The sequence below is a fragment of the Tympanuchus pallidicinctus genome, unplaced genomic scaffold, assembly GCF_026119805.1.
Source record: "Tympanuchus pallidicinctus isolate F22 unplaced genomic scaffold, pur_lepc_1.0 scaffold6, whole genome shotgun sequence".
Taxonomy (NCBI): domain Eukaryota; kingdom Metazoa; phylum Chordata; class Aves; order Galliformes; family Phasianidae; genus Tympanuchus; species Tympanuchus pallidicinctus.
This window is the reverse complement of record NW_026294780.1, coordinates 44,609,521-44,625,668: the sequence shown is the minus strand read 5'-3', so window position 1 is coordinate 44,625,668 and position 16,148 is coordinate 44,609,521. Positions and strand designations below refer to the sequence as shown.

Sequence of the window (16,148 nt, the reverse complement as noted above, 5' to 3'; positions counted from 1 at the left end):
ATTGAAACAGAGTGTGCTTTCTGTTCCTTGGACTTGGTCACTTTCACGTGACTGAATATCGCTGGAAGAAGTTCATTTTAAGTTCCCATGACTGTTAGATTGCATTCTTTTTTTGCTTCTTCTAAATTGTTTCTAACAGTTTTGTTTTGGGTTAATTTCAGCGTTAAAGACATCAAGACTTCCTATAGAGAGGAGATTATCTGAATTTCCACCCTAAGCTCCCTGCCTGCCTTTCCAAGAGAAGTGTGCCAGCTCCTCTCTGTGATGATGCCTGGGCCATAGTGGGGTTGTAACTTGAGGCACAAACTCCTGCATAAACCCTTAGCCTCTGCTGTAGTGTGTGTGGGGGAGGGAGGGAGTTAAGCAGAATTCCTCCTAAACTGCAGGAAAGGTCTTCAGGGCTGCAAAAGCTTAATCATACTGTCTTTGGAAACTCTTCCTACCTTCCTTATTAGACATTAATATTCTGGAATGATGCACTCTAGAAGAGTGGGAGTTGATGGATCGTCATGAGATGTTGTGTGGTTGTGTTTTTTTTTTTAATAAACCGAGGAGTTCAGTACTACATCTGAAAAGGGAAATTATGATATTGAATGGGCTTTGCTTTCTCATAAATCCAAGGGAGTGCAGGAATTCTGATGAAACCTTATGCATTTTACAGTCTCTTCATGGAGAGGAGGTGTAATGCATATTCGTGCTGAAATTGCATTGGCTTGTGAAGACAGAGGTTTGTAATGGGGAGTGCTGAGAGCCTTATTTGTGTGTATGTTACTGCATTGAGAGCTGCTCTCCCGAAGCTGGACATAGTACTCTCATTGGGAAAGACTGTGTGTGTGCTGTATCCAGTCTGGCACATATATATCCTATGCTACAAGTTTCCCTAGTGCTGTAAGATTGCCTGTTCATTTTTGTTCTTCTGTTTGATCTTTTTTTTTTCTTAATTTCCTTTAATTCTCCAGCTATGAATCCCCAAATATTGCCTTACGCTGTGGAATTATGCTGAGGGAGTGCATCCGACATGAACCGTTGGCCAAAATCATACTTTTTTCAGAACAGTTCAGAGACTTTTTCAAGTATGTGGAAATGTCAACGTTTGATATAGCATCTGATGCCTTTGCTACGTTCAAGGTAATTTATTTGATACCTGTATCTTAGTGTCGTGTCAAAAATGGCATTCCATCAGTAGTGATAGTTGAATATCGTATTGCCTTTAAACTGAATGGATTTTTCATTGCTCAGTAAGGAGTATAATTAGTCCTTGGTGAGCTTGTAACAGAATTCACAACAGTGATTAAGTCTGCACAGATTTATGTTTCACTAATGTTCTTCATCTTGATGCCCCAAGGCCCTTAATGCAACCATTTGAAACTCAAGTTAATCATGCATTACATACAGTTCTTGTGGAATACATGGCCTTTCTTCCTTCCCTAACCTTCCTCAAATTAAAACTGCTACCCATTATGACCACAAACAGCCAATGGAAGGAATCATTTAAAATCCACTTTTTAAACCCTCTAATTGTTGCTGACCCTTGTGAGCTTGAGAATTGAGCTTAGCCTAATGCTGTGCCCCTGATAATTATTTTTACATGTTTGCATGATTACATTTGTGACACATGGGTTAGTGCAAGGACTGTACTGAGGAGAGCCAAGTAGGTAAAAGTGTCATGGAGGCGTGCGCTGGAGGAAGGCCTTGGTGTTGCAGTGGCCCTAAGTTTGTGTGGTGCTATAGGGACTTCTGTCTTTTGACAACGGCTGTGCTGAAAGTTTGGAAAGGCAGATCAAAGGAGAGGCTTCATGGAGTTCTTCCAGTCACAACTAAAACACTGCCACCTTCTTATGTGCAAGTGACAAAGAGCTTAATTGTACCCAGGAGTGTGAGGAGCTCTAGCAAGGGCCAGCTGCCATTTCCCACTGGGGCTTCCTGACAGGTGTGAAGCTGCTGGGGACAATCTGTGGGTCCCCTCAGTGCAGCAGGAGTGGACCAAAAGCAGGAGGCAGGGTTTGCCTTTCACTGCAGCACTGAATGCAGGGACCACATGACCTACATTCTATATCCAGTCTGTGTTTGTATTAAAAGTGGAGCTGGGAGAAGCTTGCCAAATTTTGTGGGATTTGTATATGACCATCATCTTTCCTGCACAGAGTTAATACAGTTTTTAAGCACAATTTAGTGCCTGTGGGCAAAATATGCAGGGAAGATTGGTTTATTTCTGAATAATAACTTAAGCTAGAGAAAATTCTTTTCAGGTAAAAAATCATCTAAATATAGACGTAACTTTTTCCCCCTGTCATTGGGTTCTTTGCTGTCATAGAAACAAGTTGTTCATTCTTTGCTCTCAAAGCTAATTAGAAACATGATTAGATAGACCTAACTTAGGAGTATCTGTAAGGAAAGTCATCTTGGCAATTTACCACCTAGTGAGATCTGGCCTCAGTTTCACTAACTGATGGAATATATTGAAGATTTCCACAGTGGAAATAGTGTTTTGTTCGTAAGTAGTGAGTTCAGCAGGATGACCAGTTCAAAGAACCCCTTAAAACAATTAGAAGATAACTGCTGTTGAATAAGTTGTGTTGTTGTTGTGCCCCCCCAGGCAGGAGGTGGGATGTGGACACGGGTCAGTTAAGCTAAGACAGGGACTAGAGACTGCTGCAATTCCCCCAAGGCAGGAGGGATTGGTCATCCTTCATGGATCTGCAGCTGTGGAACTTATTTCTGTCCCTTGTGATCTAAGCATATTTTTAGCAAGGTTTAAAAATAGGGTTCTGCATCCTCACGTGCATTAGAAAGAGAGAGAAGTATGAGGGCAGTTGTTAGGTCAGAAATCACCTCTTAAAATGCCTTGTAGCAAGTCAGTAAACTGCAGTTTGTTTTAAATTACCTTTTAGCACCTGAGAGAGACCCAGTTCTGGAAATAAGCCAGTTGCTCATCTCACCTTCTATTTGACCATTACTCTAAATAACCGGAACAGCAAGAAGTGATGTGGAAGCAGTTGAATCATGAAATGTGGGGCTACCTTATTTCTAATAGCATAAAAATCACTGCTACAGTCACTTATTGGGTGGATTGCTGAGCTCAGTGCTCTCAGTTCTGTTTCCCACATTGGCTTTGTAGTGCTGTCAGGGTGTCTGATAGAGAGCTGAAAGTCTTCAATAGTCTGTGCACCAGAGGAGGATTTAGTTAAATGTGAGTTAAAGTTTGGGGGTATTTATAGTAGGAAAGTATTGCAATTTTTAATGATGTTGAGATGTACTTCTGAATGAAATTCAGCCAGGTACATGGCAGAGGGGAAGTAGAGCTGCTCAAAACGCAGAGGAAAACAGCTTGTGATTTCCTATGAGAAACTCATTTTGGATTATATTCCATTTGTGCCCCCTATTGAAAAATGTTGTACTTGCTTCCTAAGTGCCTGCATCAAAGCTTCTGAATCACATTTCTTGTGTTCAGCCTTTTAAGCTGGCATCATTGCAATCTTGCTAAACAGAGGAATATTTTATAAGAATAATGTACTGGATTTTATAGTGCTCTGTTTTCCTCTTATAATTGATGGCAAAAACAAATTAAAGGATTCGTATGCAAAGGATTGCTTTTGTTTGTTATGCTGCAGAGGGTGCGGGTGGTGCATCTACATCAGCTTCAGTCACTGGATAAGGAAACCAAGGAAAAGTTGATGGAAAAGATATCAGAAACTGGTTCACTGAAACAAACATAGAATCACAGAATGGCCTGGGTTGAAAAGGACCACAGTGATCATCCAGTTTCAACCCCCTGCTGTGTGCAGGGTCGCCAACCAGCAGACCAGGCTGCCCAGAGCCACATCCAGCCTGGCCTTGGATGCCTCCAGGCATGGGGCATCCACAGCCTCCTTGGGCAACCTGTTCCAGTGCATCACCACCCTCTGTGTGAAAAACTTCCTCCTAATATCTAACCTAAACCTCCCCTGTCTCAGTTTAAAGCCATTCTCCCTTGTCCTATCACTATCCACCCTTGTAAACAGTTGTTCTCCCTCCTGTTTATATTCTTCCCCTCAAGTACTGGAAGGCCACAATGAGGTCTCCCCAGAGCCTTCTCTTCTTCAAGCTAAAACATCTACTCGAATGGACTTCATCAGGCATTTATTGTGGTCACTGTTATGCTTTTGAAAAGGAAATAAGATAAAAATTAAACTTTAGTGCCTCAAACTGGTCATTTCAGTGATAGCTATTCATCCAGTAAAGAGACTTAGTTTCTTCTGGAGCTGAACATTTGCTTCTGTTGCTGAGCACCAGCATCCCCATTCTGGGGAAGAGATTGCTTTAATTTAAATTTGAATTAGTTATCCACCTTTCAGAATGAGATGGATTCAGCTTCAGCTGTCTGAAGGCCTCTGCTATTGCCAAGCATGTCTTGGGCAGAATAACAGCCACGGAAGGAACTCATCCCACCTACCTGAGAGCCCTTTCTGGAGGTGGAATGGCTGTGAAGAGAGCCTGGATTGCTACTGTGGGTCTGGGCCTAACTTTTAGGTTTTAAGTAGATCATATTAAGTAGATCATTTGGGGGTTGGACACGGTGATCTCTGGAGGTCCCTTCCAACCCCTACAATTCTGTGATTCTGTGATTCATATGTATATCCTGTGGCTGAATTAGAGACTGCCTTGTTGCATTTTTGGAGATGGCAATAGCAGTTGATCAAACTGAAAATGCTCTTCCTGTTGTGGGGCAGAATGGAGATAACTGTTGGTTATGGAACGAAAACTGATCCCTCCATAAAGATTTGTTTCGCTTTTCTTCTTCCCTTCTCCCCAGCTTATTGAAAGTACTGTACACAATGACCACAAAAAACAAAAGATGAGAGGAAGAAGGAATATAAAGAGCTTTAGAAGAGCTTTGTGTTGATTCTGTTAGCATTGATTGAATTCTCCTTCTGGTCCTAGTAGAAGCAGTACAACTGAATTTCACGCAGTATTGTTTCTGAATGGTCTTTGTTTATGGAAATGGTGTTGGAGATAGCTTGTAGAAGATGATGTGTTCAGAATATTAAAGTGCATTTGAGAATGAAGAGATGGTTGAAAAAGCAGACTCTCCAAGGTAGCCTTTTTCTGTTCTTTTCCAGGACTTGTTAACAAGGCACAAGTTGTTGGTAGCAGATTTTATGGAACAAAATTATGATACGGTGAGTACAAATGATAGGAGAACGTCTTAAAATCTCTTCATGCTTAGCTGAAAGAAGCCTATTTTCACCAGTGGAGGATTTCATGCTCCACATAAAATAGTGGAACAGGATTGCAAACTAAACATTGCTTTTACAAAATGTGGTATTTAAAATACAGGTACCCAAGCTGCTCACACACACAGGGGACAGATGCCAAGATTTCACAGGAGCTCATAGCTTAAAAAAAAAAAAAAGATTTATTCATTTCTGCATTCTGTCTCCTCATAGGTAAACTGAACTGCAAAGTTAGTCAGTAGGTAGAGCATAGAGAAAAAAAAAATTCATGTTTTTAAACAATTTTTTGGTATTCCAGAATTGATAGGATCGTACTGGTGTCGTTTTGGGATAGAGGAGAAGAGTTACTGGGAGAAGGTTTTGCATGACTGAAAGCAGTATGCACGTAATGGTGGACTAAGATGTCATTATTTGTCTTATCATCCAAAGTAATTTAATTCCTTGATTTGTTGCCATTCTTCACTTTGACTTTTTGTCTATGTTTTGAACCAAATGTTGGTCAGAAAAATTCCACTGGAGTCAAATTGGTCGGATACAGATAAAGGAATGAGACTGCAGGTTATGTTCTTGTGTTACCTTAGGTATTCTTTATTTCGCTGCCAGAAGAAAAGGGACAAAGACTATTTCTTTCATTCTAGAGTTACCAAGAAGGTTAAATAAAGATCAGGCTGATTACTGCAGGGTCATAAATGCAGCTCAACTGGAACAAAATTAGGTATCTGCTAATCTTTTCTCTGTTAGAACTGAAGGAGTACAGTGGAATAGTTTCCATTCAGTCCTTACTGAACATTTAAAATTGGAGGTAGAAATACAGGTCATTAGGATGTTTCTCAGACAGGAGCAGGTTGGTTTGTTTGGTTGATGACTTGCACGTACAGTGGCGCTGCCATTCTTCTTGAGCACAAGATTCCTTTGACCCAGTGCTGCAAAAGCCAGTGTGCACCCTACTCCTTATGAACCTGGTCTGCAAAGTGCTTTAATGAGTTGGGGTGTTGAAGGCAGGTGGCACCTTGCAGAAGTGCTTTTGGCACATGCCAGTTTGGGATATGCTGTCTCCAACTTGGCATGTCCTGTTAATTCACAGAGCAAGTCATGACCGTGATATGAGTGAGTAGGTGTAATTTGTGCTGGACCCATGCGTCCTAGCAACAGATTCACTCCCATAAAAGAAAGCTGTGCAAGCAGTGGTTGAATACTGTCCTAGCTGGCTCAAACCACCTCCTCTTACATCCAGTGTGGTATCACTTTGTGTGGTATTTGGCAGATGAGTATTGCTGGACATTAATTCACTACGTGATAGCAAACAAAGAAAAAAGGCTGCAAGAGCCAGGCCTGGCATTGCAGTGAAGTGTTAGAGGATGGCACTGCTGCTACTTCTGCTGCTCCTCTGCTGTGGCAAGAACCAGGAGGAAGGAATGGGGAGAAGGAAGGATGGACATGAGCTGTGAATGCATTTGTGTTTTCTTGTTCGTCTAGATCTTTGAGGATTATGAAAAACTCCTTCATTCTGAGAATTACGTAACAAAGAGACAGTCCTTGAAGGTAAAGTATGATTTCCTAGTGCTTTCCTTCTAAATTTGTATCCAAGTTATGCAAAGCATCAAAATGCATGTGTGGCAAGGAAGTAAGCATGTCCTTTCTAACAACAACAACCAAAAAAAGAAATGCTTGAGGATGCTCTTCATACAGTGCACAAGAGCTTATTGTGAATTTCATTTCCTGAATCTGTGGTGAAACACTGGACTTCTTGTATGGAATAAGCACCATTGTTTTTTCTCTGACCTTTGTACTTCAATTCAGCACATACGTTAAAACGAATTGGGAGTAACATCATAGTTCATGTTTGTCTATTGCTGCTGCAGCACTGAAATGCAGATGGGAACACATAGGTGTGTTCCTGTAATATCTCACTGAAATGAAGGGTGTCCTTGTGGGACAGTTGCACTGTACTTGCTTCTCTTCTAGCTGGCTCATACCAGCTCCTATTACATCCAGTCCATGTGTGGTAACCCTACTATAAAGTTTGGAAGATGGGCATTAAGTAACTCACTACGTTAACAGCCCTAGTTAATATAAACAAAAACTGAAGTGTGCTGCTTTTATTTCCTTTCAGAAATCACATGTTAAATGGAAAATGCTCTTTTATTTTGTAATTTTCTCTATAGCTGCTGGGTGAACTGATTCTAGACAGACACAACTTTGCCATCATGACAAAATATATCAGCAAACCAGAGAATCTGAAGCTGATGATGAACTTGCTCCGAGACAAAAGCCCCAACATTCAATTTGAAGCATTCCATGTGTTCAAGGTGAGCTAGAATGAGTTGTAAAGGTGACAAACTTTCTTTTCTGCTCATAAAGGTGTCTTTCAAGGTGGCCAAGAGAAAGCCTGGAAAAATAAGGCAAAAGGTTGAGGTTTACAGCCATGTCAAGCATCTGAGAACATCTTCCTTGAAGACCTTTACTATGCAACCTCTGTTTTCATAGAGTCATAGAATGACTTGGGTTGGAATGTACCTTAAAGATGTAGTTTCAATACCCTGCCATAGACAGGGCTGCCCCCCACTGGGTCAGGTTTTGCCTTCCTTCAGGTGAGTTCTAATGCAGCATCATTTCAAACTGTGAGGGTTGTCGCTCACACAGTGATGAAGTGGATGGTAACAGCACCAAAATGCACTGCTTCTAGATATTATTCAGGGTCCTTTCCCCAGCTCTTATGTAATTTTACCACGTGATTCTGGGTAAACATATTTAAAACAACAAATCCCCACAGTGTCTTAAAACTCTTGGTTAAGATCAAAAGTAGATGTACAAATACTGTGCATCAACGTGAAGGCAGTTTGCTTTTAAAAGTATTAGAAAGATTTGATAACTCTAGTTTGAAATGAGTTCAATCTTTCCATCCTTCTGCACTCATCATTAATAGAGTCTTAAATAATTATCAGACCGAAATAATGTCTTTCTTTTCTTTATGATCATAGAATCTTAGAATCACTAAGGTTGAAAAAGAGCTCCCAGATCATCCAGTCCAACCGTCCACCTACTAACAGTACTTCCACGTTAAACCATGCTCCTCAGTACAGCATCTGAGTGTTTTCTGACCACCTCCAGGGATGATGACTCAACCACTTCCCTGGGCAGCCCATTCCAGCACCTCATTGAATCTCCTTTGAATCTTCCCTGGCACAACTTCAGGCCATTCTCTCTAGTTCTGTTGCTAGTTATGCAGGAGAAGAGTGCAACCCTCCCTTCAGTCAGTTGTAGAGAGCAATAATGTCTCCCCTGAGCCCCTGTTCTCCAGAAATGATTCATACTATATGGTGAAAAGGTTACTGTTTGCCTCTCAGAAAAGTTCTCTGCTTTGGATCGGAGAGTGAGTTGAATTGCTCCTATGCAAGGCTGCTTTTGGAGTTGCCACAATAATATCAAACTGTGTGAATGGAGTTGCTTATAATTTTTTAAAAAGGGGAATTGTGAGGATATCCTCCCTCCCTCAGAATGGTTAGGAAAGGTTCCAGATCACGACAGAAGCCGTGCTGTTGTGATAAAGTTGCCTTACCTTCTGTTGCATTCACAGTAACAGGTGGAGTTTTTTGTGGATCATTGGATCCACAAATCACCAATCATTGGATTGGTGGAGTTCATTGTGGATCTTTAAAGGATGTACAACTTCTCCAAAAAGCTTTTTATTTCCCTGCCCTCCCCCATCTCCCCCCCCCAAAAAAAAAAAGTTTTAGCAAACTTAAAAAAGAAACAAAAATCTCTCCTTGAAATAAGCTTGGTAAGCTGTTTCCTTGCTGACTTCCTCCATAGTCAGCAGAACCACCATGAGTAACTTCTCCTCCTTTCCAGGAGGTTTGTGACTCCAGGGTGTGAGAGCAATCAGGCTCAACTTGCAGCTTTGAGATACCTGGGGGGGGAAGGGTTCAGAGGACTATTGCTCTGTTTGCCATTCTGTGAAGAAATGCCATATTTGTATGTATGAAACACATCCAGGACATGCTGGTCCTGAATTAATAGGCACGGCCTAGGCCTTGGGAAGAGCTGAATTTACTATTTTGAGAAACAAGTGGAAGGATTTTGAATAATTCAAAATGACTCCAGCGTGCAACTGTGTCACTCGTTGCTGTTGCTCCCATTCTGCCTTCCCATTCCTTCCTTCTCCTTTACTCACAGCTCATGTTGCATTTCCCATTACAATGCAGAGATTGTAGACACAGCTTTGCTCAACCTCTTGCAGTTGCTACGCCGTGGAGATCATGCTGAGCAAAATAAGTGCGTGATGGTGACATTATGTCTTTTCAGTTCAAAGTACCAAACTCTGTCCTCAGATACTATCCTCTGTGGGATGTTGCTGTGTTTTTCCAGCAGTACCCATCAGCAGCATTAAAGCAGTGCTTTGTGCTATCTTGTATGTGCAGTGTTCATTGTGTGGGAATTGCAGACTCAGAGCAGAACCCAATCAGCTTGTTTATCACAGCAGCAGCACAGCAGAGTAACTGTAGAGGTAAATCAAAGCTCCCTGACTGGGAGGGGCTGGCTCATCTGCATTCAGCTTCTCCCAGGTGGACAGGGGAGGTATAGAATATGTTATAGAAAATCCTGTAGTGAATTAGCTTTGTAGAGAAGGTCAGAGAAGAGCATTTTCCTCTGACTTCACTTTTCAAATTGAACTCGAATTGCTGGAGATCAGGAGAATGGGAAAACACTGCTCCATTCCTGTGCCTTGTTCTGCAGTGTCCATGCTCACTGTTTCTGGGTTAGTGTCCCTGAGCCCAATTCTCTTATCAGCTGTAATGATTGTGCGCTAGTGTAATTGGGAAAAAACTCTGGTCTTTAGCTTTTAACCTTATAAATTTTAAACTGTGCCTGCATTTTTAGATTGTGCTCACAAAATACCTCTACAGCCTGGTTGAAATTACAGCACACTGCCCGCAGTGATTTGAAATCAAAGGTCTGCTGAAAAGTGGGTATTGCTGCCCTGACTGAGCTGCCAAAAGATTTAGGTTTAAATTTCCTGATGTAGATGTTTCACCAGTTAAACACCTTTGAAATGAAAAAGTGCTTGTTTTGTAAGCATCTGGGTTCTAACTCTCCTATGCTGCAGCCAACCTAAAAAAAAAAAAAAAAAAAAAAAAAGAGAAAAGAGATGTGAGTTCATGAGGCAATTTCTAATGATTCAAAATTGTAAGAGAGTCTGGAATGATGAGCACCTCGAGTACAAAAATACTTGGCAGGTTGTTTGGTGGTGAAAATGCTGATGCCCCTTTTTGCCCTTAGCATATTGTACTCATCTGGAGTGCTATGAGTGGGAAATGGAGGATAAACAGTGTCTTCTTGCAGTGCTTGCTTCCATTCTCCTCTCAGAAGATGTTTGATCTTCCTTCCAGCTTCTTCCTCCTCCTTCAGTTGCTGGAGCAAAATGGAGCTTCTGTCTTGCAGTATCACCCTGAAGGCTGTTGGTTATATAAAGCTGGATGTCCCACAGGGTGTGTGGGGGGGGATTAGCCAGTGTCTCGTAGAATGTCTTGGGTTGGAAGGGATCCCAAAGCCCAACCAATTCCAACCCCTGCTGTGGGCAGTGCCACCTAGCAGCACAGGCTGTTCAGGGCCCCGTCCAGCCTGGCATTGAGTGCCTCCAGGGTTGGGGCACCCACAGTTTCTCTGGGCAGCTGTGCCAGAGTTTCACTACCCTCTCAGGGAAGAACTTCCCCTTGACATCTAACTTAAATCTCCCCTCTTTTATTTTAAAACCGTTCCCGCACTGACTACCTGTGTAAAAAATTGAGTCTCCTCCTGTTCATACACTCCCTTCAAGTACCAGAAGTCTGCAGTGAGATCTTCCCAGATCTTTCTCTTCTCCTGCCTCAACAAGCCCAGTTCCCTCAATCTTTCTTCATAGGAGAGGTGCTCCAGCCCTCTGATCATCTTTGTGGCCCTCCTCTGGCCCCACTCCAAGAGCTCCATGCCTTTCTTGAGCTGGGGGCCCCAGGCCTGGATGCAGTGCTGCAGATGGGGCCTCACAAGAGCAGAAGGGGACAATCACCTCCCTCTCCCTGCTGGCCACACATCTTTTGATGCAGCCCAGGATACAGTTGACCTTCTAGGTTTCAAGCACACACCACTGGCTCATGTTCAACTTTTCATCCACCAGGACCCCCAAGTCCTGGGCAGGGCTGCTCTCAGTTCTTCCACTCTGCATGTATCTGGGATTTCCCTGACCCACATTCCATGCCTTGCGCTTGGCTTTGTTGAACCTCATTAGATTCACACAGTTCCACTTCTCAAGCCTGCATAGATCCTGTGAAGGGATGGCATCCCTTCCTTCTGCCATATCAACTGCACCACACAGCTTGGTGTCATCAGCAAACCTGCTGAAGGTGCACTCAATCCCACTGTCTCTGTCGCTGATGACGATGTCTCAGAATACCAGTTCCAGGATGGACCCCTGGATGAAAAGACGTTGACCACAAACCTCTGACTGTGGCCTTCCAATCAAGTTGATTCCTTAGGAAACGCTAACTCACCCCCAGCTTTTTCCTTCTCCCTCAGAAATAGCCTAGTGGGGTCCCCTGGGCTTTGGCAGGCACCAGCTCTCTCTGCACTGCTCCCGTGAAGAGGTGTCAGTCCTGAGCATTCACGCTCTGAGGAGCAAATGGTGGGGAAGGCTCTGCAGCTCCTTTGGTGGGTTTGTGAAGCTGTGAGCAGAGCCTTCTGCCTGCTTGCTCAAAGGGCAGAGCACAGCTTCAGATGTACACGAGTGTGGTGTAGGTCCCTGTGTTACCCAGTGCATTTACAGATAAAGGCTCAATGCAAACAAACAGGTTATTTTGAGGAAAACACCCTGGAGTAGCAAATGGGGATTATGTAATCCTTGTTCTCAAGCAGACATATAGCAAGATATATTTTACTGTGTACATCTAAAAACAGAGTGAGTGCACTGTGTTTTGTGACCTCGATTTCGTTCCTCCATTCCCTTTCACGCGTATGCAGTGCTGCCTGCTGCAGCTTGCTCTGCACACAGGCACATAATGGGACTGTCCTGACTCTGTCCTCTGGGTCTGAGCCTGAAGCCAGGAGTGTGGCAGTGTGTCCTTCTTGTCTCTGCTGGGCTCCCCGAGGATGGCAATGGCTGCTGGTTCATAGAATCATAGAATGGCCTGGGTTGAAAAGGACCACAATGCTCATCCAGTTTCAACCCCCTGCTGTGTGCAGGTCACCAACCAGCAGACCAGGCTGCCCAGAGCCACATCCAGCCTGGCCTTGAATGCCTCCAGGGATGGGGCATCCACAGCCTCCTTGGGCAACCTGTTCCAGTGCATCACCACCCTCTGTGTGGAAAACTTCCTCCTAAGGAAGTGAGGGTCCCTAACAGAGTGATTTTGGTGTCTGACTTCTCATGCGGAAGAGTGTAAGAGTTCCACTTCAGGCAAGTTTTTCTCAGTTGATTTTTCATTCCAGTCCTGTTAAATATATTCACTAAACAAAACTGTGCTGAAAGGGCTATTTTTAGGATTGGAATTTTTGTATGCATACTCTTTGTTCTAGGGCTCTCATGTATCAGAATTAAGTCCCTTACAATAAAGCCATGGATGAAGGAGACTTTCCCTGAAGCGTTGTAGCTTCAGTGAAACCTAATTTCAGTGAAAATGTCCCAGCAGGCATTCATAATGATTGCTGTTTACAGAGCTTGATCTCCATCTTTATGACAGTGCAGAGCTCTGAATGGGGGGCCCGTTTACAAGCAGAACCTTACACGGGTCCCAATCCTGGGCTGCGTGAAGCTGCTGGGTCAATACTTGCAGAATTGATTTTCTTTGCTTGGCTGTGGCATTGAATGGCTTCTCAGGAATTTTCTGGTCCTCTAACTTTCTCTTTTTGTGAGTTCCCACCGACACTGAGCAGGACGGTCCGTCAGGGTGGTGTGTGTGAAGGTTCAGTCTGGCAGCTTTGCAAAGGGAAGACAATAATAATCCATAAGTAATCGAGCAGCAGGAGGAACAGGATGTGACATCCTCTATTAAACCAAGTTCTTATTGACTTTGGTAATGCCCATTATGGAACAAGTTTGAAATGCTGGTTTGCCACTGAAACCTCTAAGTTCTATCTGATGGTCACAGAGTGGGAATTGAACTCCGGAATGAGAAACTTGCAGCAGCATCCTGTTGGGTTGTTTTCCTCCCCCTTGCCTGCAGGTTTGTGCATTGCTTTCCACAAAGGAAGCTGTCCAGGTGCCGTGCGGCTTCTCTCAGCCCAGGAGCTGGATGCTTCTGGCCTCCATCAGTGTGGTTTGGGTGCGGGGCTGCTTTTGCTGAGCCAGAGCTGAACATTCATACCATGGGACCTTAGGCACAGGGTGGATAACAGCCAAGTGCATTCAGATTTACATCTCCAGCTTCTTTATTTCTCAAACTGTGGGAAAACAACAGATCCATAGCAGAATATCAACATTCTTTGCAAGGGGGGGGAGGGATATTGCGTTCATAGAGTCACAGAATCATTAAGGTTGGAAAGACATCTAAGAACATCTCATGGAGCCATCAGCCCATCCCACCATGCCCGCTAACCATGTCCCTCAGTGCCACATCCACACGGTTCTTGAACACCTCCAGGGACAGGGACTCCACCACCTCCCTGTGCAGCTTGTGCCACTGCATCACCACTCTTTCTGGGAAGAAATGTTTGCTAATCTCCAACCTGAACCTCCCCAGCTGTTGCAGGCAGCAGTGTGCTGTTGACAGTCTGTCAGGTGTCAGCAAATGCCCAGGGGCTGGCAGAATCATAGAGTCATGGAAGCACAAGGTTGGAAAGGACCTACAACATCATCTGGTCCAACCATCCTCCCATCACCACTGCTACCACAAGCACTAAACCAAATTCACAGCTCCTCATCCAGATGTCTCTTGAACACTGCCAGGGACGGCGAGTCCACCACCTCCCTGGGTAGCTTAGTGGTTGCATGTGTTTGGCAAAGTAATTAATTTGTGATGTCAGTTGCTGGGCAGCACAGATGGGGAGAACAGTAGATGGGTTGTAGTAGGGTGGAAATGTGCATGGATGTTTCCTCAGTGAGGCATGACTTCCTTGAATTTCATGGAATTCCATACAGGTTAATTGGCTCTATAATGGTTTTTTTCAGGATAGACAACATCTCTTTCTGGAGAGGCATTGGAGTAATCTATCCTGAGACCAGAGGAAAATGTGGCTAAAATGAATGATGGGAGATTGTGCCAACAGGGAGCATTTGTCACACAACAGGGGATGAGATGCTGTTATAGTCATGTTGTCATTCTTACTGTGGGACAGAAAATGCAGGCATCCTGTGTTCCACGACTGGCTGTGTATGAATTCTGTGAAAGCAAGCGTATACACAGTCTGCCAAGTGGTGAATGTACTTAATGGTTTGTCAAGAGGAAGGACATTGGGGTACTTTTGGAGTCAGTGACTGTGCAATTTGGATTTGATCATAGAATCATAGAAGCACAAGGTTGGAAAGGACCTACAAGATCATCTGGTCCAACCATCCTCCCATCACCTCTGCTACCACAAGCACTAAACCAAATCTCGCAGCTCCTCATCCAGGCACCTCTTGAACACTGCCAGGGACGGTGACTCCACCACCTCCCTGGGCAGCCATTCCAGTGCCTGACCACTCTGAGAGAAAAAGTTCTTCCTCATGTCTAATCTAAACCTCCTCTGGCACCACTTGCGGCCGTTTCCTCAGATCCTGTTTGCTGCCTGGGAGAAGAGGCCAAACCCCTCCTCATCACAACCTCCCTGCAGGCAATTGTAGAATCAGTGAGGTCTCCCCTGAGCCTCCTCTTCTCCAGACTGAACAACCCCAGCTCCTTCAGCTGCTCCTCATAAGACTTGTGCTCCAGACCCCTCACCAGTTTCGTTTCCCTTCTCTTGACACATTGCAGGGCCTCAATGTCTTTCTTGCAGTGAGGGGCCCAAAGCTGAACACAGTACTCGAGGTGCGGCCTCACCAGTGCTGAGTACAGAGGGAAGATTACCTCTCTGCTCCTGCTGGCCTATTTCTAATGCAGGCCAGGATGCCGTTGGCCCTCTTGGCCAGGTGTTGCTCCGTGAAGGACTGGAGCACCTTGCAGGACAGCTGTTACTGTGGGGTGGCTGCCCTGAAGGGATCCCTGAGAGTCCCGGCTGTGGGTGCTGCTGTTGGGAAGCTGTATGCAGCATAAGGCTGTAAATGTCCCTGTTCATTGCAGAGGGACCACAGCCTGGCCATGCGTGGGTCACTGTGCACGTTGCACCTCATGTCATACAGCTGCATACAGGGAACTCCCACATGGCAGGATAGAGCCCAGATGTGCATGTGGGCAAAAAGGCAGGAGAGGAAACCTGTGGGAGCCATGGGCTGGGCTGAGTAACAGTTCTGCCTGCATTGGTCTGGACAAATTGCCATTCTGTGCTGTAAGCAGATGTTTGTTTTTATTCTGGTTTGAACAAGCGCAAAGGGAAACTGGCTGTTTTCCAGTTCTGTCCATCCTTAATTTCTTCTCGTTGGGTAGCGAATAGTTCAAGTTATTTGTGTCATTGCACAAGCACTCAGCACTGTTTTGTTGACCAGCCATGGCAACCTCAGCACCAGCCCACATGGGAGCTCCTCCGGGGCTCTGGCGTGGTGTGCTGGCTGAGCCCCCATCTCCTTGGCCTCCTTGGGTCCTGGCACTGCTGGCCTTGAGTTCCCGTTGTCAGGATGACGGAGAAAATGCAAAAGCATCAGTGCAGGGGTGATGTTCAGAGCTATGGGTTTTAAAGAGGGAAAATGAGAAAGCAGCTCAGATAAGCCTGAGGAGGTGATTATTGAGAGCAGTCTGCCCACAGTGCTGGTGAGTGGCTGGGTGTCCTGTCACAGAGCCATTCAATAGTCTGAGTTGGAAAGGACCTCAAAGCCCACCCAGTCCCAACCTC

General features: G+C 44.5%; 1 protein-coding gene across 1 annotated transcript in view; it reads left to right on the top strand.

Annotated features, from left to right (window-relative positions):
• CAB39L (calcium binding protein 39 like) overlaps positions 1-16,148 on the top strand; it is a 47,064-nt gene that overhangs the window by 28,715 nt on the left and 2,201 nt on the right. The window contains 4 exon segments of the mRNA XM_052664626.1: positions 960-1,128; positions 5,100-5,159; positions 6,690-6,755; positions 7,379-7,522. Coding sequence (XP_052520586.1) covers positions 960-1,128; positions 5,100-5,159; positions 6,690-6,755; positions 7,379-7,522 — 439 coding nt within the window.